Below are 27910 nucleotides of genomic sequence, written 5' to 3' on the forward strand. Positions count from 1 at the left end.
CATGTTCAGCCCTGGGCCTGGAGGGCCACTGTCCTGCCTGTTTTCCAGGCCTCCCGCCTGCAACACACCTGATTCAGATGATCAGCTCATCAGCCAGCTCTGAAGCAGCATTAGAACGATCCCGATGATTTGAATCAGGTGTGTGGATCCTGGGAGAGCTGGAAAACAGGCAGGACAGTGGCCCTTGAGGACCGACCTTGGACACCCCTGGCCTAAATCAATGAAGTCAGGTGTATTTGTAATGGGAATTAGACATCTAACAGCGCTAAAATGTATCTTAGAACTAACTGTTTGTTCCATTGTGAATGCTGACCATGTTATTTGCTAATAAATAAAAATTAAAATGGTTCAATGATTTTGTTGTTTACGATGATACTAGTGCAGCGTGTTATACCGGAGACAAATTCCTTGTGTGTTCTACATACTTGGCCAATAAAGATGATTCTGATTCTGATTCTGATATGCTGGACTTCATTCTGTTATCTAAAAAGTGTAGCTGCCCAAAGCTACACTTTGCAACTACGCCTATGGGCCGTAGTTTGGTGACCACTGGTTTACATTGTAGCGACGCCACTCGAGGGAAGCCCGACTCACCAGTCAATAGTCCGCTGCTCTCTGATGTGCGTGCGTCAGCGTGGACAAGTACGTATGGGCACATTTCTTGGCTTCAAACAATCAGCGCTGACGCAACGGACGTTACACATCAAAGACCTTTGATATACGACAAGAGCTAAGCTCGCCTAGCCGAGACAACAGCTAAGTTAGTACAGTAGACTAGCTCAAGGTCAGACGAACATAGTACAGTAGACTAGCTCACGGTCAGACGAACATGTTTTTTTCTGTCATCTGTATGTTTTCCTTTCTTTTCTGTCAAAATATATAATTTCTACTTCAATGGTAGTCTCATCCACAACGTATTTTTTCGTTCCACCGGGGTTTTGCCAATGTGTTTATAAAGAGACCAAAATCTCTTTAACATCATAATAAGCATTTCCTCCACACAATTCTTTTTCTCTTGAATCATGTCCCAGCTCCACCTGATATTGGATAGCACTTTTACACACAAGGCAACTCAATGTGCTTCACGCAAAGACACAACGACTAAAAGCATTTAAGATAAGAAAAGATAAGAAAACCTTTATTCGTCACGCATTGGAGAAATTCCGAATTCACAGCAGCAAAGTTACGAAAGGAAGAAGTAGAACAACAAAACAGGAGCTGCTGGAAAGGCAGCCACTCTCGCTGCGCCATTTTGAAGTCGAAATAACAAAAATAACACAATGCAACCGTTGACATTGTTTGCCGTGAAAAGCAGTGAAAACAAAAGTATCTCACAAAGATTAACAGAGTGTAAGTTGACACTATTTAAACACATTAACATAAACTTTTCAAACATTTAAAAATAAATAAAAAAGTAGGTTTCTTAAATAACTATAAGAAAAAAAGAAATTAATTAGGAGACGTTAATCAAAGTTATGGAAAAGTATTTAAACCTGTATTTAAAAGCATTTACACTCGGAGCTGACTTCACTTCTCTACGCAGGTTATTAACGTCCAATTTACCCGAAAGATAGCGACACTGAAAGTACAACGTCGTATTCATCGCGTAAATATCGATCCGATCTGCTGAATGAATTTGATACAGTATTTGGATCGTTTCGCGCAACCGTTAGCATTCGGTGACGTCACATGAATGTGAAAAACAATTGGGGGAAAAAAATCGCAGAAGCGGAAGTGAAACAGAAGCATTCCGCGGGTGGATTTGGAAGAAGCAGCACAACCGCTGATAAAGACATGCTTAAAATATGCTTGGATGGCTTTATGCTGAAAAATCAACGATTATGATTGATATACGCTTCGCTCTCCGCCTGAAATTGACCACTTTCCGTGGAAAGGGTAAGCGTATGCAACTTTAAGAGTGGCCGCCGATGTTTTTTTTTTGGTTGCCGAACACATGTGGCTGATCTTTTTGTGTCTGAGAAGTTAGATCAGTAAACGGGACGTAACCGCTACGGGAGAAACGTGGAGTCATGAAAATCAATTGAAAAACGTAAGTGGTCGAGTTGGCTTATTTTATTTGTGAGTGTAAAGATGTTGCACGTTTGGAAGCCTGTGTACGAAATCGTTTTATCGCCACAAAACAAGAGACGGTATGTAGTTATTTGGCTTTTTAAAATGTATTCTCCCATTCTAATTGCTCTAAATTGGCGAATGCATTAATTGGTCGTGAACAGTGCAGTCTCCTGTAGGCATTGACCAGCGTACGGATATCAGTGTACATTTAGGTCAGTGCTTCTCAATTATAATAATAATTTTCTGTTATGCACCCTCCCCCAACAAGAAGAAATACTGTACGTTTATCTGCGCCTTTCTTCTCATCAAAAGGGAACTACACGATAGAGTTAAATACTCCCTGCGCATTCTCTGACTACGAGGGCACCACTGCCAACCGCTCGAGTGCAGTGTTTTTCAAACTTTTTTGAACCAAGGCACACTGTTTCATTGAAAAAATCTCGTGGCACACCACAAGCTGAAAATGTGAGGAAAAAAACGCTTATTTTTAAATTTTTTTTAAAGTGCTCTATAAATACTGTTGACTTGACTTGACTTACTTTAACAATTGACGTGTTATATTGTTACTCGAACCGTTTTAAACATTGAAGAATGACGATATAAGAGCACAAATTCGCTTGTCTTTAGTGGTCGAAACACAAGGCAATTGGCTAGCTGTTGCTCCTCCCTAGCGGTATGGGACGGTACTACACAATTACTTTGCCGGACGATTGATCGCACAGGCAGACAAATTGGATATTTTCCCGTGGCAGACCTGACAATGTCTCGCGCTGAAAAACACTGCTCAGTGAATGTGAAATTACGCTTAATTCTACAGTACAGGTATTCTCTTCTGCAAAAAAATAAAAGCATGTTCCCCAGAGTCACACGCGCACCCCTGGCATCACATCACACCCCCTATTTTAGAAGGACTGAGTTAGGTAAAACTGCAATTACAGTATAAATGTCGTTTGCGATCTATAAGGTGGAAGTGTTCGACAGTGTGTGTTGTCAAAAGGGGTGTTCAACGGCAACATTTGCAACGGTGCTGCGCCGGGGCAGCCCCAGTGGAGCATTCACACTTGCAAAGTTACACCGGTGTTGCCCCTGAAAACGGATTCAACTGGAGCAAATTTAACCCTGCTCAGGGAGGTGGTTCAAAATTTTGCTCCGGAGCAAATGCTCGTTTGCGGGGCAGCACCGACGTAAAATGGTACGTGTGAATGTTACAGGGTTAAAAAGTTGCTCCGGAGCAAATGCTCGTTTGCAGTGGGGAGTAGCCTCGCTACGCATGAGAAGAGTTGATTAAATACGGCTAGAATGCGTTGCTTTCGTGCTCTGTTGTACTTCCGTCATCTTTCCTTTTGTAAGTCTCGGAGTGTGTCTCGGAGTTGTTTGTGTAGTTTGGTCCTCTGTTGTGTGTTCACAACCGTCCCATAGAATTTATTTTGTCATTTCCTCTCTTGATTTTCTTTCTGTTTGGTGCATTATACAGAGATGAAAGTCCTCCGGATTTTCCCGAAATTCCGGGTTTTTCACATTTTTATGAAAATCTCTCCGGAGAATTGAAGAAAATTTGCCAAAAAATTAATCTGGATATGAGTTGAAAACATTGAACGAAGACGCGTTGGTGTTCGTTGTTTTGCTTTCACAAGCGTAGCCATGTTGAGACACTAACACTAGTAACAGTAAAGAGATTTTCGTCTCTTTGTAAAGACACTTGCTCAACCCAAGTGGAACGAATAAAAGACACCGTGGACAAGACAGTTGTCGTAAAAATATATATTTGGACAAAAAGGGAAACACACAGATTGGCAGAAAAACGTGTCCGTCCGACTTCGAATGTAGTCTAGGCTAGCTTAGCTGTTGTCTTGTGTGACGGGTGTGTGACGTCGTTGCGTCGGCGCTGATTGGTTGAAATCAAAAGACGCACCTGCGTGCATGTTCGCGCTGAAGCACGCACAGCAGAGAGCAGCGGACTATCTACTGCTGGGGCTCGCTGAGCTTCAGTGGCGTCGCCACAACACTAATACAGTGCACTCCGCTTAATAGAACACCGGTTAATAGAGTAATCCGCTTAATAGAGCAAAAGGCTCTGGAACCGATTTGCCTAATGCAATTTCCTATAAATATACTCCGCTTAGTAGAACAGATCTCCGCTTAATAGAACAGGCCGTAAGCAATGAACATTGTAAACTAGTGGTTTTCGAAGTGTAGCTATCGCGAGAAGTGGAGCTATCGCGATACTGTACCACTATCGCGAGAAAACGCGGTAGTTCTAGCCGTATACAGTAACAGGTAGCACGCTCACTCCACACATAGGCACACGCACGTCACAATGGCTTCAACTTCATTCAAGAGACGAGGGCTATCACCTGCGGATAAGAAGGACATACTCAGACGATACGATGCATTGCCGGATTCTCAGAAGGTACGCCCGCGGTTTCCAGGACTCTCTTATCTCCCTCTTATCCAGCGCATTGAGAGGGAAGTCAACCGCAAAATTACGGACTCCTGTTTCCAGACAAAAGTAACGAATTTTTTCTCGTGATTTGAGATGTTTGACTGAAGTTGATTAAAGTTGTTGTTTTGTTGTTTTGTTGTTTGATTAAAGATATGGACGTCCACAGTCGAAATATCTCTTCTAACTCGTCAGCAGGGGGTTTTCTGCGTGCATAACTTGGTCGTCGACGTGTCTGAAGGTGTACCTAATAAAGTGTCTCCGGTTAATAGAAACCCCGCTTAGTAGAACAGAAGCACTTCGGCCCAATGGTGTTCTATTAAGCGGAGTGCACTGTACCCTCGCCTCGCATTCTCATGGCCTCGCCATATCTCGGATATTTCGAAATTTCGGCGTGAACGTAAGTCACAAAGGGTACACGTGTGCACACTAAAGGAAGATTAATCATTGAATGTCGAGTATTTCAATAGCGTTTTGTGTAAACTAGTTCATGCGTGATCGGCCAAGTGTGTGTGCGTGCGTGTGTGTACATATATATACATTAGAGCTGTCAAACGATTAAAATATTTAATCTAATTAAAAATGCAACTGTCATAATTAACTCAAATGGACTAAAAAATTAATCGTGATTACGCACACGTTTTTTTATCGTTTCTGAATTTCCTTTTACATTTTTTGTCCTATTTTCCCCCATTTTAATGCTCTAATCAACATGGAATCATGAATCAGTTTTCTATGTGCCAAATGCAAATATTTACTGAAATAACAATTTCGATTTTCAATTTTACATGAACATTTTTCACTTGGAGCAGTTATTCACACATAATCTCTCACACAATATTACTATCCATCAACAACAGTGAAAACAATGTTTTGTCACACAACAGCTGCTTTAACAGCTTTTTTAATAAAATCAAAACAGAGCAATATAACATTATAAAGTGCACATCTAAGGTAAACTAGTACTCAGCCTATAGTAGATTTAAACCATGGTTGCATACTTCGTTTTTCTCAAGTTTACTTTGAACACAGCAGTCTGTTTCTGTATGTTTGTTGAAGAATAACGAGACACCAGACACCAGCGTTCATTATGTGCCGCTGTATTCCAAACTGCCCGGCGTACAAAAAAGCGCATGCACTTCCCCCGTGCTGCTGGGGCAAACCATTCTGAACGGTGTGGCGGGGGGGGGGGCGGGTCACTCCCCCTATCACAGTCAGGCTATGTTGATTGTGTTGGTCCTTCTTGTGCGGAAGTCTCTCTACAGTTTTTGTGTAGACCTCATTTTGAATGACTACACTTGGTTCGATGACAACACTGGAGACGTTTTATTTTCGCCAGGTCGCTACCACTGTCAGACAAACACAGAGAAGCTCCACCCGCTCTTTTTACATGGACGCAGAACACTGTAACCTTCCACACAAAATAGTTCCAAACAAGTAACAATCGTGTCAGTGGCATACATCTTATACCTGTATGATACAGAGAGAGAGAGAAGAACAGATAACTTTGGTCTTGTCAGTGGAGCAATCGGGCAACTTTTTAAAAGTAAACTTTCCATTCATAAACTCTTTAAGTATCTGTTTTCGGTGTCTCATGCTGGCTGGCAAAACAGACATGGGCGTGGACTTCTGCAGCGCGCTTGTTGTTTTGTTCTGGTGTACTTATAGAGCAACGTAACATCCGCTTGTGATGTGAGCCGCGTTAATCTCGCGAGAAAAATTTTAGTCCCGTTAAAATTCATTTAAATTAATGCCAATAAAAACACGCTAAACTGACAGCTCTAATATACGTATACATTTCTGGAATTTTCAGAAAAGTCCACTTTCATCTCTGATGATATGTTTACTTTTCAGAGCGTCATTGAAGTCATCGTTGATTTACGTTTTCGGGGGCGGTCATTGAACGCCTCTCGAGCAGAAGGCCCGGAGAGCAACTGTAGTTGCTTGAGTTGTTTATGTTTTAAAAAAGAACCAACACGACATCGTTTTGCACCGCTGCAGAAATTGCCATGTGAACGCAAGTGGGGCTGCACCGGGGGTTAACACGCTCTCAGTAGGGATGTGAATCTCAGCACTGAGGACGATTCGATACACATCTCGATCCACTGCCAGCGATGCGATTCTTAAACGATACATGGAATTTTCTGGCGATACGTTTCACCGTCGTCACGATGTGATACGATTCGATACACATTAAGTTCAAATCAATGCGATACGATACAATGCAATTTGTTGCGATATTGTGCAATTAAACATGATGCAAATAAGCAAAGAAAAAAAGCTTTTAAAAAGATGGAATTCAGTATGGTATTACAAAAAGGATACCACTTTATTCCTTATAAACAGTAGAACTTGTAAAACAACTTATTTAAGCCCTTTCACAATTGGGTTTTGTGCAAAGAAAATGTAAACAATTTGGCACCTGAGACTCACAGCTGTTGCTATAGTGTAAACACAAACAGACTATTCTCACTGAGTGTCTTACATGAAATATAATAATAAATAAATATATATATGAATCTATAGCGCAAGATGTCCACCCATCCACTGTAAGTGCAACTCTTTGCGCACTGTTCAGCGACACAGTAATCTCACTTCTCACTTTGTTGTACACATCGGGAATATGTTTGTAAGTGAACACAGACCTGTCTGGTATTTTATACCTAGTTTCCAAAACGTGCACGAGCTGTCTGAAACCCTCGTTGTCCACCACGCTAAGGCTGGAGGTCTTTGCATATGAAATAAGCAGTGGCCTTAGTTACAGCCATTGCGCGGTCACAGTGAGTTGCAAGGGGACTCCCAAAATAAGAGGCAATTTTTTTCTGATCCTGACCTGGTTTACCAAGATTTTCTCCGGTGTCCGACGAGGAACTGGGCGGGGAAGCGGGGGAGTGGGAGGGGAAACTTGTCGGTGATCTGGTGCCATCGTTTTAAGTGGGTCTTCATATTTGTGGTGCTGCCGTTGTATGGCTTCTTAGTGCGACATTCCTTGCAAATTACGGAGCTTTTATCAATCTTTCCGTCTTTCTTTTCGAAGCCGTAAGTATTTCCAAACATAAGATTTGAATGTTGCGGCTGCATTAAATATAGTAGTTTCCTTGCTGCTGCTTGCGCTAACTTCCATAATGTTTCGCTAGTTGTGTACTGGACTATATGTGACGCAACACAACACGCAAAGCAATGATGGTGCATTCATTGCGCCTAGGAAAGGACAGATATGTGACGTTTAACATGAATAAAACGGCGCTTAAATCGGATTTTACCGATACCCATCAATGCATCGTGATGAATCGCGATTTCACCCGTCAATCGCGTCGTACCCAGTGAATGAGCCGATGCACTCGGATCGCGCACGTGCGCATCGATGTATCGATTAATATAGATTATTTTCCACACCCTTAGCTCTCAGCGGCTTTGTACGTGTGAACGCTCCACAAAATTTGCTCCGGTGTAAGATATATCGCAACAAAATACAGTACAGTACACCCCTAAAGAAGTTCGCACTGTTCTGCACAGGAGAAGTGAACCAATCTCTCTTTTTCTACAGCTTCTTGTTGACTTTGAAACTTGTGCTCAAGCCGATGAAAGGACACTTTAATTCTCTCCTCTTTAATCTCAAACTGCTTTAAACAACAAAGCGTATGAAGGGAAACGCGGTTAGGACTGCACGACTGTTTTTATGTTATGTGTTGTGTTTATTATTTTACTTTATGTAAACTGTGTGTGAAGCGCTTTGTTACAGCTGCTGCTGTTGTGAAAGTGCTACATAAATCAGGATGTATTGTATTGTTCAAACTCGACTGCACACCACTCTGTACAGCCAGGGGCAAAGTTTCGTGGACGTCATGGCTTGGCCGGTCGACTTATCATTTGTAGAAATCTAAGGTAGAAATGGACACAATAGTTTTGTTTGTTGGTATTTATTTTATTTTTTTTTACCTGATAAATGTGTTGGAGGTGTGGAGGGAGAGGATGTTGTGGTCACGGCAGGATCCTTTCACCGTCCTCCAGGTCCTGCGCATGTTCATTTGAACTCGGGCTGAGGTGAGGTGTGAAATCAGAGCTGGAAATGAAGTTTCTTCAAGAAGATTTTATCTGAACGTTCAGGGCACAAGTGTGATACAAGTCATCATTGTGGTCAAGGCACAAATGTGCGAAAGCAACATCTCAAAACAAGTATTATATATTCTAATACCCTTTTCCCACTGAAACTAGTGGATAGTAGTGATCCGTGGCGACACGCAACCTATTGGCATATTGTCCCTTTCCTATTGATCAACAGAAGGCGATTCTGGCCCCCCACTCCACCACTTTGCGTCACCATGCTGTGATTGCGTAAATGATAGTGTTGCAGATTTCTTGGTGGTAAACCGTCTTTCAATTTGATCACTTTTACCCTCTCTTTCAGCGGCAGAGGTCTTGTCTGAGCTGCTTGACATCCAAAGGTCAGTTTTGTAGCCATTTTAGCAATGCAACGTTCTTGCTACGTCTCAAACTAACAATAACAAATACTTCCTGCACTACTGCGCATATGTAAGCCAGTGTGGTGGCTGCTGTTGCTGTTTCCGAACCAAGCAGTAGAGGTCGCCGTTGGATTAGACTTCGTTGTAGTGAATGTTGTCGCGGGGCAAGAGCAGAGAAAAATATTTCACATAACACAACAGGGTTTTTTTTCACTGTATGGTCACACACACACATCACAGTAGAGTGGGAATGGTGTTAACGCATGAAGATTTTTTCATAGTAGGGGGTATTTACGTACATGTTGTCGAGGAGTTTCACTGTAATAATAAATAAATAAATAATAGATTTGAACGGGAAATGTCCTTTGCATAACCCGGACCAACTGCACGGCGACTTGACCACAGTTCCCTCTTTGAAGCTATAAAAAACGCAGTTTGGAGCGGTATGGACGGGTCTGGTCAGGACGTAGCCCTGTCCGTTCGGACCCCAATTTCCGTTATCTGACGAAAATAGGATTACAAAGATGACTCCTTATCAAGAAATTCAATATTACATTCCACTGGCACAACCCTAATACAGGTATTGGGTTGGCTTTTCTCGAATATGTTTTATTCCAGTTATTATGAAGCCGTTATATCTGTAAGGAGACATAAGATAATAAGATATCCTTTATTTGTCCCACACTGGGGAAATTTACAGCCTCCAGCAGCAAGAATGTAGGTAGAAAGAAGAAAGAAGAAAAAAAAAAACAACAAACGCCATTCAATTAAGTGCAATATAAACACAAAATGGATAAATCGCAGTGCTTTTTACAATTGTCTTTCACATCATTTAATTATTATTATTATTGTTGTTATTTTTATTCAGCAGCCTGACAGCAGTCGGTAGGAATAGACAATATACTACTCTCTCGTGTCGGTAAAGACGAGCCAATCGTGTGTGTTAACTGTCTCTAAATCAAAATTGTTAACTGAATAATAATAATAATAAAAAGTATTAAGATGGTACTAAAATATTCATTCATTCATCTTCCGAGCCGCTTGATCCTCATTAGGGTCGCGGGGGGTGCTGGAGCCTATCCCAGCTGTCTTCGGGCAGTAGGCGGGGGACACCCTGAATCGGTTGCCAGCCAATCGCAGGGAACACAAAAACGAACAACCATTCGCACTCACACTCACACCCAGGGACAATTTAGAGCGTCCAATCAGCCTGCCACGCATGTTTTTGGAATGATGGAGGAAACCGGAGCACCCGGAGAAAACCCACGCAGGCCCGTGGAGAACATGCAGACTCCACACAGGGAGGCCGGAGCTGGAATCGAACCCGGTACCTCTGCACTGTGAAGCCGACGTGCTAACCACTGGACTACAGGGCCGCCCGGTACTAAAATATAATTATGTAAATTATATAAGGGGTTACCGTATTTTCACGACTATAAGGCGCCATTAAAAGTCTTAAATTTTCTCCAAAATGGACAGGACGCCTTATGGTGTGGAGCGTCCTTTATATGCGCTGAGTTCCAAAATCTGACTGACAGCCGACACGCTGTTTATATAGAGAAAAGGCGGAAGTGACTGTGGGCAGGCATGCGGGAAAGAAGTCGGCCAATCAGGGAAGGGTGGGCGTGTTGACTTTGACACGAGAGAAATGTTGACTTTGCTGTTGCTACTCCTTCTTTCCGCTCGGCAATGCGTAGCAACTCACACTAGCATGTGATGCATTCAATGACAACTGAGATGTGCAGTCCTCTGCTTCTGATACAGAGGATGAGGACTTTGATGGATTTCTGGGTGATGATTGATCGAAAAACGTGAGAACATTGTACGATGGCAAAATAAAATACACCCGAACTCAGTTCTGCTTTCGTTGCCTTTTTAAAAACGTGTTTTTAGCTTATCTGTATGTCTTGGCATGCTACCGTATGCTTCAAGCTAACGTGTTAGAGTGCGCGCATGCATGCCGTATGTTTAAGCTGGCGTATGTTTTACCACTGTAAAACTGCGGCCATTCGTACGGTGCGTCCTGTGTATGTGTAAAATACAGAAATGTCACCCATTAATGAGACTGCGGCCATTAGTACGGTGCGTCGAATAGTCGTGAAAATACGGTAGTTAAAACACCGGGCGCTTAAGACTTGATCAATCTTGAAAGCCTCGCTGATGATATACCGGTGCTTATTTCATTTATCATTTTTATTCTTGTAATTACTATTACTCACTTACCGTATATTCACGACCATTCGGCGCACCGTATTGTTGGGCGCAGTCTCAGTAACGGGTGATATTTTCCTGTTTGACACCTACACAAAACTCACTGTATTATTGGGCGCAGCCAGGCCTGGTAAAACATACGCCAGCTTAAACATACGGCATGCATGCACGCACGCCTTTTTAAAAACACGTTTTAAAAAGGCAACGGAAGCAAAACTAAGTTTGGTTGTACTTTCCATCCATCCATCCATTTTCTGAACCGCTTAATCCTCACTAGGGTCGCGGGGGGTGCAGGAGCCTATCCCAGCCGTCTTCGGGCAGTAGGCGGGGGACACCCTGGATCAGTTGCCAGCCAATCGCAGGGCACACAGAGACGAACAACCACCCACGCTCACACTCACACCTAGGGACAATTTAGAGTGTTCAATCAGCCTGCCACGCATGTTTTTGGAATGTGGGAGGAAACCGGAGCACCCGGAGAAAACCCACGCAGGCCCGGGGAGAACATGCAAACTCCACACAGGGAGGCCGGAGCTGGAATCGAACCCGGTACCTCTGCACTGTGAAGCCGACGTGCTAACCACTGGACTACCGGGCCGCCCTCGGTTGTACTTTATTTAGCCATTTTACAATGTACTCACGTTTTTCTCTTCACCTCCTACACGCTCACCCTTCACTCATTGGCGACTGATAACTGCTAGGTGCGTGCCTTTAGCGTCCTCTTACACGCCCACCCTTCACTCATTGGCGGACTTCCGCATGCCTGTTGTCACTCACTCCGCCTTTTCTCTATATAAACAGAGTGTCGGCCAGAAGCACTCTCGGTCATGCTTTGGAACTTGGCTCATACACTAGACGCTCCGCATTATAAGGCGTCCTTGTCCATTTTGGAGAAAATATAAGACTTTTAATGGTGCCTTATAGTCGTGAAAATATGGTAATCATTTAATTGTTTTATCATTAGGGGTGTTCACAACGGCAACATTTGCTTCGAACTGTTTGTCTAATAACGACACAAGACATGATGGCGTTTGACTGGTGCTTTAGTAGATTATAGAATGGCAATAACAATAGCAAGCGGCACCTTGCCTCTTGGGTTACACTATCTCGACTAGAACGGGGGTTGGGGGGTAGTCCCCAAACATCATCTGTCATTTTGTAGGAGACTGAATGAACTGTCTCAGAGTTGTTTGTGTAGTTTGTTCCTCTGTTGTGTGTTCACAACCCCCGTCCCCCCCATAGAATTTATTTTGTGATTTCCTCTCTTGATTTTCTGTTTGCCGCATTAGAGTATATGTTTGCTTTTCTGAGTGTCATTGAAGTCATCGTTGATTTACGTTTTCGGGGGCGGTCACTGAACGACTCTCGAGCAGAAGGCACGGAGACCGAGAAGGAGACGGACGTGCCTGTACAGTAGGTGCTTGAGATAATGTAGATGTCTTCCACATCCTCAACGGACAGTATTGACAGGCACACCATTCTCCACTTTCTCCATGGATCAAGGGCGTATCCGGCAGCAAATGTCACCGAGGGGCAAGTAGGCTCCCCACTGCCTGCTCTTCGTCGAAAAAAAATTGTCGATTACATCGAGAGACCAGCCAACCAATTCCATGGTTTGTTCTTCGGGTGAAAATACGGAAGGAGGCTAGGAAAGTTAGACAAAGACAGCACGAAGACTGAGTGGCGAGCAAGGAGAGGGTGGGGGGGGAGGACAGGAGCTGAGCAAAAAGCGTCCGCCTTCGTCGAGAGCCAAGCAGAAAAGATCTAGAGTTATCTTGTGCACCTTACGAAACATCTATCTTTTATCTCATGGTTTTCCTTATCATTGTTTTGAAACACTTCTGATACTCAATTTGAATGAATATCAAGTTTTATAAAGGATCGTCGGAGATAGGCACTCAGAAATAACGACAAGACACTTCTGGCTACCAACAATAGGCACTTTATTGGTCCCACACAGAAATGATAAAACAGTTCAAACAAGTTGTATGAAGCTAAAGAACTCTTACCGTATGCCATTAGGGTGGAGAGCCAACACCCTCAGCAGAGTGAGCTTCAATACGAGCTGGGCGTCTCGTACTTTGACCCACAGCGGACTAAGCTGAGGAGCATCGCTCCCCTCCTTTTATCCTCTAAAGTGTGTGCATCGGGAGAGGTGAGTGGCCATTCTCATCCCTCCCTACGCCACACTTTTTGTTGTGTAATCAAGTGGCATTGATCTCAATCAAGTTTTGACAATTCAAACAAAGCAGACTATGAAGTCGTCAAAGCAGGCTCCAGAGTCCATCTCTGGAATTGCTTAGGCAAGCAAGTCACCAAGTCATGCAATCATCTCAAAGCAGTTTTTTCACTGAGAAGCAATACATTGATTAAAGAAAACATCACAAAATATCTTAATATACCAATCATCTATCCTTTAACTCTTTTCTAAAATATACCATGTTTTATTATCATAGGATGATGACCTGGAACTATATAATCAACATAAATCTATCATGTGTCCAGATTATGATGTTCGTGATTACTGCTGTGAGTCTCGTTTACATAATGAAAGAATGAATATTAAATCATTGATTAAAAAAAAGTACCCTTGTCTTCTCCATGATCTTAATGCTTCACCATCACACCCTCCATCAATGTGTGAATGGTGGGGACTCGGTAGGATTACCCTCGGGTCTCTGGAAACTCCATCGAAATAAAAAGAACGATAATTCTAACGATAATAGAACGATAATAAAATGTGTTTTACTCTGGCATAGGATATGGGAAAATCCTAAACAAAATAAAACGACCCCAAATGATCGTAACAACGGTGATTAAACCCTAACCTAGGTGTGTTACCAATTGCAACAGCGTAAATAAAGTATGAAAGGGAGTTGCCGTAGAAACGAACGCTTCGTTCTCCGATTCTGGGATCGGTTGCTCTTCGGGGATAGAGACGAAACGAATGAAAACCAGGTTGGCTTCGTAAAACCAAAGGCAGTGAGAACCTAGGCGAGTCTCTCTCAGCAGTCGGCTCGTGAAAAAGAAGGGAGCGCCGCCCCCGGCGGGGTAGCTTCCCTCATGACAGTTACCGGGAGGGCCGACGCGGGGAATGTCAAATCATTTAATTTCCCGGTTAACTTCCCGTCACTGACAGATGCATTAAGAATTGAGAAACACAAACTGCACACACTAGTAAAAGATCACTCAACCACAGTTGTGTCTGATTGTACTTGTATTTTGAAGTGTCCTTGATAGATTCATTGAGTTTTCATGAGAAATGCATTACAACATCTGAAGTGGCCATTCTGCTCATATTTAGTCATGCTGTATACTTTCCCATGCCCGCAGCATAACATGGCGTCATTGAAGCAGTCGGCGCTTAAAATTGGAACACTCCCCCCTGGAGATCTTGTAGAGACGCATCGACATTGGAATGCACCAGTTGATACAAACTAAGAAACGGTTTAGGAGAAACGAAAGTTTTGACGATATAAATATGTGGTGAAACCCTTCCTCCTTTGCACTCATGAACACCGCAGCCATTGTCTGTAAACCGCGGGTGCCCGGAATATTCTACAAATAAACCCTTCCAAGGTACTGTTCATCGACTCTAGCCTGTACTTGGATAACCAACATCCTCCTCGACCGAAATTCAACGAACACATGGAGGAAAGAAGGCCACTTTGCCCCCAACACATTTATAACATGCATGTTCCTAATCTGCGAAAAACAAGTTCAATCCCAACTTTTTTTCCTGCTCCTTTTATTTTACGGGTGCGTATTTCATGCATTCTCTAAAAATATTTTAATGAAGTGAAGACTAATCTTAAATTTTTAGGTTCAGAAATACGTCTCTGTCTTTCTATACTTGTTACAATGTTTGTTTTACTATTGACACATCCTCGATTTATGCCACATTTTTAATATTGCGAATTCTTTTTGCAGGGCATTGTTCTCCTTAATCCACACCTTGATGAAACATGGAAAACCTGTACTTGGCTTGGCTTAATGGACAATACCAAATACTTCGCCCCCTCCCACAACAACAGACCCAAATTGCCGATAACGTGGCGAATCCTGGAGTGAAACCACAACAGAGAGCCATTTCTTGTCAGGGTGGCCCATCTAACAGGCAGACTGACGTTTCTTATCAGACAGCTGGCGAACCGGGACCTTATGTCAATCTGCAGAACCCTTGTCTGAATGTGCAAGGAGGACATCCTTTCCATGGAAGCAGATATCAAAATGCTACTAATCATTCATTAGCTCAGCATGGATCTGGCTTTAGGTTAAACACGCCCCCTCTTACAACGGCTGCCCCACTTCAAGTCAGACAGGGTGTTTCAAAGACCGGAAAAGAATCCTCCACTGCAAGTAACACGCACATTGCTTCAGTCAACAAAACTCAATATGGACCACTCTCTCCTTCTGCCAACCAACAATATTTAGTTTCCTCCAATCCCAACACATTTGTTCTCAAGCCCCAATCTACTGGACAGAGTTTGCAGGGTTACATTTTGATTCAACCGACAATGCATATTCCCTCCACTGTTTTGGTTAGTAGTCAAACAAACATCCCCAAAGCAGCAGAGTCTAGGCGTGATGTAATTGGGACAACTATGCAAGGAACCACTAATCAACAAACTACAACACAATCAAGAAATCAGCTGGTTACCACACACTCAACAACGCATCTACTGAATTTAAATCCACTGTTGTCAGATTTGCTACTGGCCCCGGGATCAGTGAGCAAGAGTTCCCAGTCATTACCAACAAATAAAGTAAATGACAACTCCATTTCTACGAGAGTCATCGCTGTGGTGCAACCATTGTCTCCACAATGCGATATAATTACACCTGCAAGTAAAAATCCCTCACCACACAACTTGAATTTACCCATTGTGGACGCCCAGAACAAGACTACCAAAGAGGACTGTCGGAATCCCCCTGAAAGTGAAACTCAGCCACAGTCCAACAAATGTCTGAGGATGCATGCATCAGCTATCAGACATGCAGATGACACTCCAAGTCAAGTTCTGAGATTGCATCCGTTAGCTACCAAACTTGCAGATGACATGCTAAGGAAAGACCATTGTCTTGGATCATGTGCTTCAAAACTGGCGACCCTTGAAACTCCAGCAAAGGAAAGGGGGACTAATGACCATGATAAGATGCCACCCGATGCAAAGGCTAGTATCCTTGAACTTTCCTCTTTCCCAACAACTACGTGGACGTTGAAAGATTTAGTGTTGATGGGTAAAAGATTGGCGATGCAAGGTGCACCTGCAAATGACAATTTACCCAAACAACTATTAGACATGTTTTGGGGTGGGAGTTGTGACAATTTGGCATGTTCTCTTAAGACAAAATATTGGTCTGCCTTGATTCGTCATGTTTATTTATTTTGTGCCAACTCTGTGAAAGAAGACACTGTTGTGCTGTCACAGGTATGCCCGTCATTTGCTGATCAACTCAAAAACTTTCATGTCCTGAAAGATGGTGAGGTTTACACAGAGCTGCCCTACACATCGTCATGGTTGAATACAAATGAACAGCTGGATGATATTGACAAAGAATTTGGCCCCAATATTTACAGATACGTGCCTCACAACCAGCCAGATCCCGTTAAAAAAGTCGCCAGCGTTTCATCACAAGATGTTAGCAAGGTTCCCAGATCTGTCCCTGAAAGAGACGACCAAGATTGTAATGAGCTACTTGTCAACCTTTCACCACAAAATGTTGCAGAGGTTCCCAGATCTGACCCTGATACGGGAGGCAAAGATTGTATTGACCCACTCGCCAACATTACACCACAAAATGTTGCAGAGATTCCCAGATCTGACCCTGATACGGGAGGCAAAGATTGTAATGACCCACTTGCCAACATTTCACCACAAAATGTTGCAGAGGTTCCCAGATCTGACCCTGATACGGGAGGCAAAGATTGTATTGACCCACTCGCCAACATTACACCACAAAATGTTGCAGAGATTCCCAGATCTGACCCTGATACGGGAGGCAAAGATTGTATTGACCCACTCGCCAACATTACACCACAAAATGTTGCAGAGATTCCCAGATCTGACCCTGAAACAGGAGGCAAAGTTTGTAACGACCCTCTCTATTCATTTAAAATCCAAGTTTTGTCACCAGAAAAAGCGAAAGCCATCTTTGAGCTTGGCCGTGTTGTGATGTCACCAAGTATTGGTCAACCAAAGGAAGTCTTAAATACTTCTGGTGGTGTGGAAGATGAGCCACTTCCAGAAGTATACGTTACAAGCGGATCAAAACTAAAAAATCCCCTGAATCGTTTTTGCTGCATAGCAAAGTGGAAAGAAATTATTTTGGGTTCCAAAACATCTTCGGATGATAAGTGCCATTGCAAAGAAGGTTTTACGAAGACGCGAGAACAAATGAACTGTCCACAGTTTACAATAGAACCTGATCGCCAATCTCACTCACTGGAAGGAGACATGGAATCTAAAAGTAAGGGGAGAATGTCCAGCAGCCTTCCGACAATAAGTTGGCTTAAAATATGCAATGAAATCAGTGAGACCTTTGAATTAAACGACGATCAAGAAACAAATGACCTCCATGGTCAACAGCCAAAAGGAAGCCAGGCAAAAATGACAAGGGAAAACAAAGACGATGTCGCCAATTGTGATATTCCTACCAACCATATTGCTGACAATGAAGAGGATTTGAACAAAGCTCAGCTGAAACCTGCAGAAGGTTGCCTGTCAACTGACGGCCACATCAGGGATGACAATTCTTGGACCGAAAATCACATGGACACGAATATGTCAGCCAAGAATGAACAGGTTGAACAAGCTTCAACGGCATCTTCACTTGGGACAATGTCACCTTTGGAAACGGAACAACTGATACAATGCAGTCCAAAGTCCGGAAATCTGATCGATTTCAGTAAATCAGGAACACATGGAACTGATGAAAGGAAACGGAAGAGACTTGCCAATCCTAACAGTATTTTTCCGCACCTGAAGAAGTTGATGAAGAAAAACCTGGATTCACATGAAGTTGATGTTTCAAAAAATAAGGCAGTTGTTGGTTCTGATGGTAAACCTTTAGCGTCAGACAATTCAACTGTCAAATTGATGCTGTTTGGCTCTTTACCACACCAACAGCATGCTTTAATTAATCACGGAAATGAGACGACAAAACCACCAAAGGTAGTTTTTGCGAGGGTTGACGCCAAGAAAAAAATCGGTAGAGGTGAACCAAAATCATTTTGTTCAGCCACAAAAGGGACTCTATCTCAAACTAAAATAACATTCGGAACCAACATGAAACTAATTGCGGGCAAAGGAGAGAAGTTACGTTCGACAAATGACACGGATATTGTCGGCCGACAAAGTCGGTCTGTTAAACGTGACAAAAGAAGTAATGAAAGTGGACCCCAAGAAGATTTGCCCATCCAGGACAACAGCTTGAATTTCAGCGTTTTGCCCACCACCTTCTGCTTTGAAGATGAATCAACAGGTCGGGAAAAAAACACAGAGCATCGTTCAGGTAAATCAATGGATTTAATCTGTGTGAAATCTGAACTTGTTTGATTGAACACAAGCGCATACACTAGAGGGCTGTTCACACGGCACACATTTGCTCCGGCGCTGCACCGATGTATTTTGTTGCGATATATTACGCACCGCAGCAAATTGTGCGGAGCGTTCACACGTACAAAGCCGCTGAGCATGATAACACTGACACAGCGTCGGTGCAGCCCCACTTGCGTTCACACGACAGATTCTGCAGCGGAGCAAAACGACAGAAAACAAATGAGCTGTCGTGTTGGTTCTTTTTAAAACGTACTGTATATACACAACTCAAGCGACTACTGGACCGGCACGTCCTTCTCCTTCTCGGTCTCCGTGCCTTCTGCTCGAGAGTGACCGCCCACGAAAACGTAAATCAACGATGACTTCAATGACACTCGGAAAACCAAACACTAATGCTCCAAACAGAAAATCAAGAGAGGAAATCACAAAATAAATTATATGGGGGGCGGGGGGTTGTGAACACAAAACAAAGAAACAAACTACACAAACAACTCTGAGACAGTCCAGTCTCCTACAAAAGGAAAGATGTTACCAGCCAAGTCTTGTGTCGTTATTAAACAAACACATGACGGAGGTCCGACAGAGCACGAAAGCAACGCATTCTCGCCATACGTACTCTTCACAGGCATTTGCTCTGGAGCAAATTTGACTCAGTTGCGTTCACACGTGCAAATTTACATCGGTGCTGCTTCGCAAACGAGCATTGGTTCCGGAGCAAATTTTTAAACCACCTCCCTGAGGTGGATCAAATTTGGTCCGGTGTAAGCCTTTTTCCGGGGCTACGCCGGAGCTAATTTGCACGTGTGAACGCTCTACTGGGGCAGCCCCGGCGTAGCACCGGACCAAATCTTGCCGTGTGAACAGCCCTTGGCAGAAATGACTTCTGATGTCTGAATGGCAACCGGTGGATATGCAGGTTCATTGTACCCTTCCGCCATGTAATAGAGGAGCATTTCATTGTTCACTATTCCTCACTGGGCTAGATGAACAGAGATGTATAACATTTTCTCGTGGTGACACCCTTGATCTTTCACACTTGCATTTCCACATGACAAGTGGAGCGGAGACATGACGCAAGAGGAAAGAAGTATGGGGCGGAAATGAACACTTATGATGTAAAATGTGCGCCATGTCGAATGAAGTAATTAAAGATGTAAGGTTGAATGAATTCCATGACGGTTGGCTTGATAAGTGGCATGAATATTTGCAATTCTAAATATTCAAATGCCAGAGTTCACCATCCTTGACTTAGTCCCTTTTAGATTAGGTTTAATCACCCGGGGAGCCCTTCTTGGTTTAGACCTTTTCAAAATGAGTAATATCAATTTAACCTCTTGAGGGACTCAGTGTATTAGAATAGTAATTTTAGGTTTAACCACAAGAGGGTACTAGTAAAGATAAGATAAGATATCCTTTATTCGTCCCACACTGGGGAAATTTACAGCCTCCAGCAGCAAGAATGTATGTAGAAAGAAGAAAGGAGAAAGAGAAAAAAAAACAACAAACATCTTTCAATTAAATACAATATGAACGCAAATGGATAAATCGCAGTACTATTTACGATTTTCCTTCACATCATTTCATTATTATTATGATATTTTTTATTCATCAGCCTGACAGCAGTCGGTAGGAACGAGCGTCGGTATCTCTCCTTCTTGCAGCACGGGTGTAACAGTCTCTGGCTGAAGGAGCTACTAAGTGCTGTCAGGGCGGGCTTAGACATTCAAATTAGAATGATAATTTCAGAATAAAATGCTATTATGTGCCATATTGAAGTGAAGCAGCTGTATTAAATAAATGTTACACACAAATTAAAACACAAACTAAGATATGAGCTGGCTTGCTTGCTGACAACTACTTTTTTAAGGATGATTGATCATCATTTTGCCAACACATGAATCCAGAAACTGCTTTTCTTGTTCTGGTTTAACCTCAATTGATTTGTTACACGTTAATGACGTGACGTCATGTTGAGAGCAGTCTCCATAAACTTTGATTTTGTAATCATCTCATTTCTACCAACCTAATTTCTTTAAAAGCTATGTGGTTGTGTTGGGGGGGGGGGGGGGGGTAATCATCATCCTCAAAACTGAACAATTTTCATTTCTTACAGATTAACCTTTTTTCCGAATCAGAAAGGAAAAGGCCCAGTAAGAAGAACAGAGGTACATTTCAAAGCATAGCGCTTTCTACAGTGATGTTTTATTTTTCATTGATCTGTGTGTATCAATATGCAGTGGATGCTTGGATTCCTTTTCCCGCAAAGAAGTCCCCTGAACACCATGGTCCAGAGTCCAAGAGGTCCGGTGCCTTTGCAGAGTATCAGAAGAAATACATGGAGAAGTCACACCCACCCATCATTCAGCAGCAGTTGAAAACACATTAAAATGATTGTGAACGCGATTCCTTTTGTTTCTGGTTTTGTACCATCTTAAGATGGCCAAGTCTTCAGCTTTTTTGCACATTTGACCTTAAGGCACACTTCCTTTTTTATATGTGTAAATATGTATGTCCTTATTTTTTATATATATTTTGCCATGTTGGTATTTTTGTTGACATATTTTTTCCTATATCTGGCGTGAATATAACAATGTAGTTTACCATCGTTTAACTATGATAGATCAAAAGGTTTTATTTTACTGAATGATTGTTGCAATAAGAGTTGAAGTATTCGCAACCTACACAAGTTCCATTATTTTCCAATTGGATGATTATTTGATTTATTGAATGTTATTTTTTCAGAATAATATGTAAAAGTTTTTATTTAAAACTTCACAGAAACCTGGTGTTTTGTGTCATTTGTCACTATTTTGTTACAGCTGCAGCTATGTGTAAGCGCTATATAAATCAGGATATATTGTATTTTTCTGGTGGTGCTTTGGCATGCAAAAGAGAACTCCCACTGCGGACATTATCTAATCTGTTGTCAAACAAGGCCTTCAAATGTCCACGTGTTTAACTTTGCACTGCTGATTTTGTGGATCGTTTCTCATTTTCTCCTTCCAGAAAATGAAAAACAATCCCTGGTCCAATCTCAGTCCTGGTTGAGTGTAAGGTCTCAGGTCTTTTTAATTTTGAGGTCGATAGCATCGAGTTCAATGTCTGAGCATTCACACAAACTACCTGAGCATTCATCGGACCACAGTGAGCAACATTTTTTTCCTGCCAAAAATCAGCATAGGCCTAAAAAAAATCCCGATTGGTCGGGCCCTAGAAAAAAAATGACTTTCTGCTTGCGAACTCTGAAAGCTGGCTTTGAAATTTGGGCAAAATGTCTACCCTGACTTGTACTGATTTTCAGCTCTGATTCCTAAATTTAAACTACCTTAACTTCTCCGTACATTAAATAAGTCACCTTTGTTACTCAAGGGTCTGCGGGGTGACAAATGTCAAACAGGTTAAAAATAATTCATTTTTGTATATTTCCCTGATAAATAGGTTATTAAAAACATTTTTAAAATGCACCTTTTAATACAACTTTATTTTAAGGTTAGTTCCAAATCGTAGCACCAAACACTGCTGCAGTTGAGGCCATAGTTCTCCTCTCGTACGGGCTTGGGCAGCTCAAATTGAGCCAACTTCTTCAGGCGCGACTGAAAGGCAAGCTCTTCAAACTGGCCTCTGCCAGGATCTCCAATTAGAACTTGGCTTTTGTGAGTTTTGATGCAGTGTTTCAGCCAAGTGTGAAGGTTATAGGAGAGAGCCTCATCGTAGAACATGTCGCCAAGAAGGATCAGGTCAAAGTTGCCAGGATCTGAATCAATCATGTCATCTGTCACACAAACGGGGGACTCCAGACCGTTGAGCTTGAAGTTCATGCAGGTTGCAAGGGTGGCAACTGTGATAAAAACAGACTCCTTTAGAAATGAGTTTAACTTGCACAAGCTGACTTAATGTAGAACTTGTTGTTCAACCAGACAAGAACATGCAAGCTGTTTTAGCCATATTTTAAAATTATAATATTCACTTGAAAACATATACGAGTTGTCTTGAGTAAGGGGACAAAATGCAGGACTCGGTAAACATCTTCAAACACGCCAGGGGCTATCCTATGGTAGATGTAGCAAAACGCCTACTGATCACAGTTATTCTGAGTATAATATCCTAAATAGCCGAGTATTTTTATCTGATGTTTGCATGCTAAAATGATTTGACACAATTACATCTACTTTTACCTCTTTTTTTAAAAAACACAAATATCTGTACTTCTACTTGGGTACTTATGTAGTATTTCGGCAATTATAAATTAAAGATTTCTAGAGGATTTTTCCATGATCAAAAATGATTAGTGAATTTGATAAGTGATTAGTTGTCAATTCATCGTTGCACCTCTAGTTTATTTATTTTATATACAGAAAAATTGGAAATGAAGGATTGTTATTGACAGTCCTCACCAGGGTCAATGTCATTAGCGACTACTATATTGGCACCACACAGTTTTGCAGCGATGGCGGAAGCTCCACAGCCACACCCCAGATCCAAGACGGATTTTCCCAAAGTTACTCCAGGATTATCCAGGAGATACCTACAGGTAAGAAGTTTTAGCAACGTTTCGACAGCAATAGTAAAAATAACATTAAGTAAAAGGCTTACCTTGACAGTGCTTGCCCTCCTGGCCAGTATATGGCCCAGTAAGGGTCCTCAAAAGGCCAAAATTCTGGTCTTTCAAACCAAAACCTACAATTTGGGGTGAAAAGTCTGAGTTTGATCTCTGGTGTCAGGTTATGATCTACAACAATCTCTGTGTTTTCTGAAATGAACTTCGTAATAGATTCATCATCCAGACATTCAGTTGAGAAATAGCTGCGTCGATCTGTCAATTTCAGTGAATTTAAATGAAACAACCTGAGAGCGCTTAAAGCTTTAAACATGACGCCTCACTTTGTCGGGGCTATTCGTAATAGCCACACGTCATTTAACAATGTCACAGTCCGATGAGGAAATTACAGTCAAAAAACGGATCGACATTTGGATGTTTTGAGTCCAGAAACTTGAATACTCTGTGCTTGAAACACCACTGCTTGTGGTGTGCTTGACAGTTGACACTAGTGATGTGTCGTTCGCGAACGAGCCGCTCTTTGAAGTGAACGATGGGAGCCGGCTCCCAAGGGGAGCGTTACACGCGCACGCACGCACGCACACACACACACACACACGCGCTGCAGTTTAGAGAAGGGGGAGGGGTTAAAGAAGAGACACACACACAGCAGCACACTGAGCAGCACGCGAACAAGACAGACGTGGAAAGGTGTGGAAAGTGGAAAGGTGAGAAAATGGATAGGAAACGCAGTGAAATATGGACTCATTTCAATTTAATTGATAGTTCAAAGGCAGCGTGTAGACTGTGCAAGGTTAAAATATCCCATCGATCAGGCTCCACAAATAACCTGCACAGGCACATCAGAAATATCCACCCATCAGTACAATTTGAAGAGAAAAGACAAGCAAGGGAACCAGCTATTAATGAAGGTGCTAGTGTGTCTGCAACTGTTGCTGCTGCTGCAATGGCACAACTGCCTAGATGTACAACCCAGAGCTCTATGAGCCACTTTATGCAAAAAGCTATAAAACCAGCAAAACAGAACACAATTGATGAGGAACTGGGTAAAATGATTGCAAGGGATTTTCATCAATTTTGTGTTGGCTGTGTGTTGTCGCAACATCTGTCCCCTCAGAGAGAATCTTCTCCAAAACAGGGCAAATATTAACAGAGAGGAGAAAGAGGATCAACCCCTCAAAGCTGAGGCACTTGGTTTTTCCTCATGCCAATGTTCGCTAAAGACAAGCTAAAACCTTTACCTGGATGCTGCTTTTTTCTTTTTGTTTTACAAATTTTAATTTATAATTTGTTGTGTGGTATTCAAAGCTTACTTATGTTGTTTTACTGTAAATAGTTAAAAGCTTATAAATATACACATTCAGAGATTGGAACTTTTTGACGACCTTGTTTTGAGATGGGTCTTTGTGCTTTTTTATTTTTGTACCACTCCATGTTGAGTATGTTCAGAAGAATATAAATAAAGCCATATAAATAATAAATATTTGATATAATGTCTATTTTTTGCATTAGTACTTCTTTTTACACATAATATTACGTTATTTTTGGTATTAAATTAATTTAAGCAACAAAAAAACTGAGGAGCCATTTGGGAGCCGAAAGAGCCGGCTCTTCTTAGGGAGCCGATCCAAAAGAGCCTTCTCTCTAAAAGGAACCGGAATTTCCATCACTAGTTGACACATGTGTGTTCCGTCGTCGTGTAGAAACGGGGATAAACCATAGTTCCGTTTGATTCGATGCATTGGAAGAAAGCAGTACTGCGCTTCTTTCATTATCAGCCTGTGGAATTCAACTATAATATGCATTGTCATGCGCTGACAACATAAATATAGTCTATTATAAAACGTGTAGAATTCAGATTTAATCTATCTCAAAAACGTCTTTTAATAGTCTTTGTTTAATTACTTAATGGGCGGCCCGGTAGTCCAGTGGTTAGCACGTCGGCTTCACAGTGCAGAGGTACCGGGTTCGATTCCAGCTCCGGCCTCCCTGTGTGGAGTTTGCATGTTCTCCCCGGGCACATAATATATATATATATATATATATATATATATATATATATATATATATATATATAAAATTCCTCGTCTCACCCCCCCTCGGGTGGTGTCCGTCCCTCATTCAGCTCGGGTCCTCTACCAGAGGCCAGGAAGCTTGAGGGTGCTGCGCAGTATCCTTGCTGTTCCCAGCACTGCACATTTCTGGACTGAGATGTCCGATGTTGTTCCCGGGATCTGTTGCAGCCACTCATCTAGTTTGGGGGGTCACTGCCCCGAGTGCTCCGACCACCACAGGCACGACTGTCACCTTTACCTTCCAGGCTCTCTCCGGCTCCTCTCTGAGCCCCTGGTATTTCTCAAGTTTCTCATGTTTCTTCTTTCTGATGTCACTTGGGACCGCGACATCCATTACAATGGCTTTCCTCTGCCCTTTATCTATGATCACGATATCTGGTTGGTTCGCCATTACCATCTTGTCAGTCTGGATCTGGAAGTCCCACAGGATCTTCGCTCTGTCATTCTCCACCACCTTCGGAGGTGTTTCCCATTTTGACCTGGGGGTTTCCAGTCCATACTCCGCACAGATGTTTCGGTAGACTATGCCAGCCACCTGGTTATGGCGTTCCATGTAGGCTTTCCCTGCCAGCATCTTACACCCTGCAGTTATGTGCTGGATCGTCTCAGGTGCCTCTTTGCACAACCTACACCTTGGGTCTTGTCTGGTGTGGTATATCTGGGCCTCGATGGCTCTGGTGCTCAAGGCCTGCTCCTGAACAGCCAGGATGAGTGCCTCTGTGCTGTCCTTCAGGCCAGCCTTCTCTAGCCACTGATAGGACTTCTTGAGATCAGCCACTTCAGTTATGGTCCGGTGGTACATCACGTGTAGGGGCTTGTCCTCCCATGATGGTCCCTCTTCCAGCGCCTCATCTTCTGTTCCCCATTGTCTGAGACATTCTCTGAGTACGTCGTTCGTTGGAGCCTTCTCCTTGATGTATTCATGGAGCTTGGATGTTTCATCCTGGACAGTGGCTCTCACACTCACTAGTCCCCGGCCTCCTTCCTTTCGGCTTGCGTACAGTCTCAGGGTGCTGGATTTTGGGATGCATGAACCCTCCATGCATGGTTAGGAGCTTTCGGGTCTTAACGTCCGTGGTCTGAATATATATATACCGGTATATATTATGAGTAGAAGTGGGAGTCAAATTTGGCATCCCATTATTCTTTTCCTCATCTTTCATTATCACTGACTTTGAACATGTAAAAGAGCAATGAATTGAAATAATCATTTTAATCCTTTTAGATTTTTCTTTTAAAATAAGTCTGTTATTCATTCATTCATTCATTCATCTTGCGAGCCGCTTGATCCTCACTAGGGTCGCGGGGGGTGCTGGAGTCCATCCCAGCTGTCTTCGGGCAGTAGGTGAGGGACACCCTGAATCGGTTGCCAGCCAATCGCAGGGCACACAGAAACGAACAACCATTCACACTCACACTCACACCTAGGGACAATTTAGAGTGTTCAATCAGCCTGCCACGCATGTTTTTGGAATGTGGGAGGAAACCGGAGCACCCGGAGAAAACCCACGCAGGCCCGGGGAGAACATGCAAACTCCACACAGGGAGGCCGGAGCTGGAATCGAACCCGGTACCTCTGCACTGTGAAGCCGACGTGCTAACCACTGGACTACCGGGCCGCCCTATAAGTCTGTTATATTGTTTATAATTATATATTATATATTTAATATTGTTTACATATATATATGTATATATATAGAGCCCCCCACTTCTGTCCCAGGAACTGTTTAGCGAACACAAATGGGTTGGTGATGAATAATGCTCGTTTTCTGGATCTCTCTTTCCGATGCCTTCGGTGCCATTCTGCTATGTGCAAGGTCATCAGCCTTTTCCTCATGACAGCTCTTTTTTTATTTTTATTTTTTGAAGTATTATTCTTGTTTTTAAGATTTTTGGGATGGTTGTCTGCATCCTGTGATTGATTGACGAGCAATCCTTGGTCTCATCTGCCTTTTGCTTAAACTCTTCTGAAATATGCCCATCCGTGCATGTGGCTTTAGGTCAGGGGTGTCCATGGTCGGTCCTCAAGGGCCGCTGTCCTGCCTGTTTTCCAGCTCTCTCGGGAGCAACACACAACACACAGCCATGAGAGCTGGAAAAGAGGCAGGACGGCGGACCCTGCGGACCGGTTTTGGACACCCCTGCTTTAGGCCATGGTAGAGATGAGATTTTTTTTTTTCAAGAGGCAGCAAGAAAATGTACCCCTGAAGCTAAGCAGATGCCAGATCCTATGAGGTATAATGCTAAAACAATTCTATGCAATGCACTCCTTGTGCTTATGTGCAGGTTTCGTACTGACTTTGGGTGATGAATCAGTTGATTAAGTGGTGTGTGTTTGTTCATTTAATGCAGCTTGATAATGTAATTGTTCCTCTTTTAATGAAAAAAAGCTTGTCCAATTCTAACTTAGAGTTGAATTTTGCTCTCAGCATATCTGAACCTCTGCCTCTGGCTTGCCAGATGATGTTCACTGGTCAGATTGTGTCTAGCGGCTGCCATAATAGTGACAGGCTGAAGCCTGTCAAGTT

General features: G+C 42.7%; 2 protein-coding genes across 20 annotated transcripts in view; one reads left to right on the forward strand and one right to left on the reverse strand.

The window, feature by feature from the left end:
• The first annotated feature begins 1493 nt into the window (after positions 1-1493).
• The window catches only part of mterf2 (mitochondrial transcription termination factor 2), a 95137-nt gene continuing 68720 nt past the window's right edge, over positions 1494-27910 (forward strand). Inside the window, exons 1-6 of one of the 19 annotated variants that reach the window (XR_007961845.1) lie at positions 1703-1896; positions 15118-16919; positions 17001-17081; positions 17163-20134; positions 20441-20914; positions 20987-21530. Coding sequence is in view for 1 of the 19 variants with exons in the window: in XM_052061612.1 (XP_051917572.1) it covers positions 15153-16883; positions 16965-18702; positions 20863-20867 (3474 nt within the window). In the remaining 18 variants the exon portion in view is untranslated. Of the gene's footprint in view, positions 1897-1940; positions 2051-2131; positions 2151-15117; positions 16920-16964; positions 20135-20440; positions 20915-20986; positions 21531-23187; positions 23281-27910 lie in introns of those variants that run through there. The other 18 variants (XR_007961849.1, XR_007961844.1, XR_007961848.1 and 15 more) reach the window with 18 other exon arrangements.
• Positions 22212-23788, reverse strand: etfbkmt (electron transfer flavoprotein subunit beta lysine methyltransferase). The gene is made up of 3 exons (XM_052061801.1): positions 23343-23788; positions 23144-23274; positions 22212-22587 (listed from the first exon to the last, which is right to left on the reverse strand). The coding sequence occupies exons 1-3, from the start codon at positions 23618-23620 to the stop codon at positions 22229-22231; spliced, it is 768 nt and encodes a 255-aa protein (XP_051917761.1). The 5' UTR covers positions 23621-23788; the 3' UTR covers positions 22212-22228.

This window comes from Hippocampus zosterae, chromosome 3 (assembly GCF_025434085.1).
Source record: "Hippocampus zosterae strain Florida chromosome 3, ASM2543408v3, whole genome shotgun sequence".
Taxonomy (NCBI): Eukaryota; Metazoa; Chordata; class Actinopteri; order Syngnathiformes; family Syngnathidae; genus Hippocampus; species Hippocampus zosterae.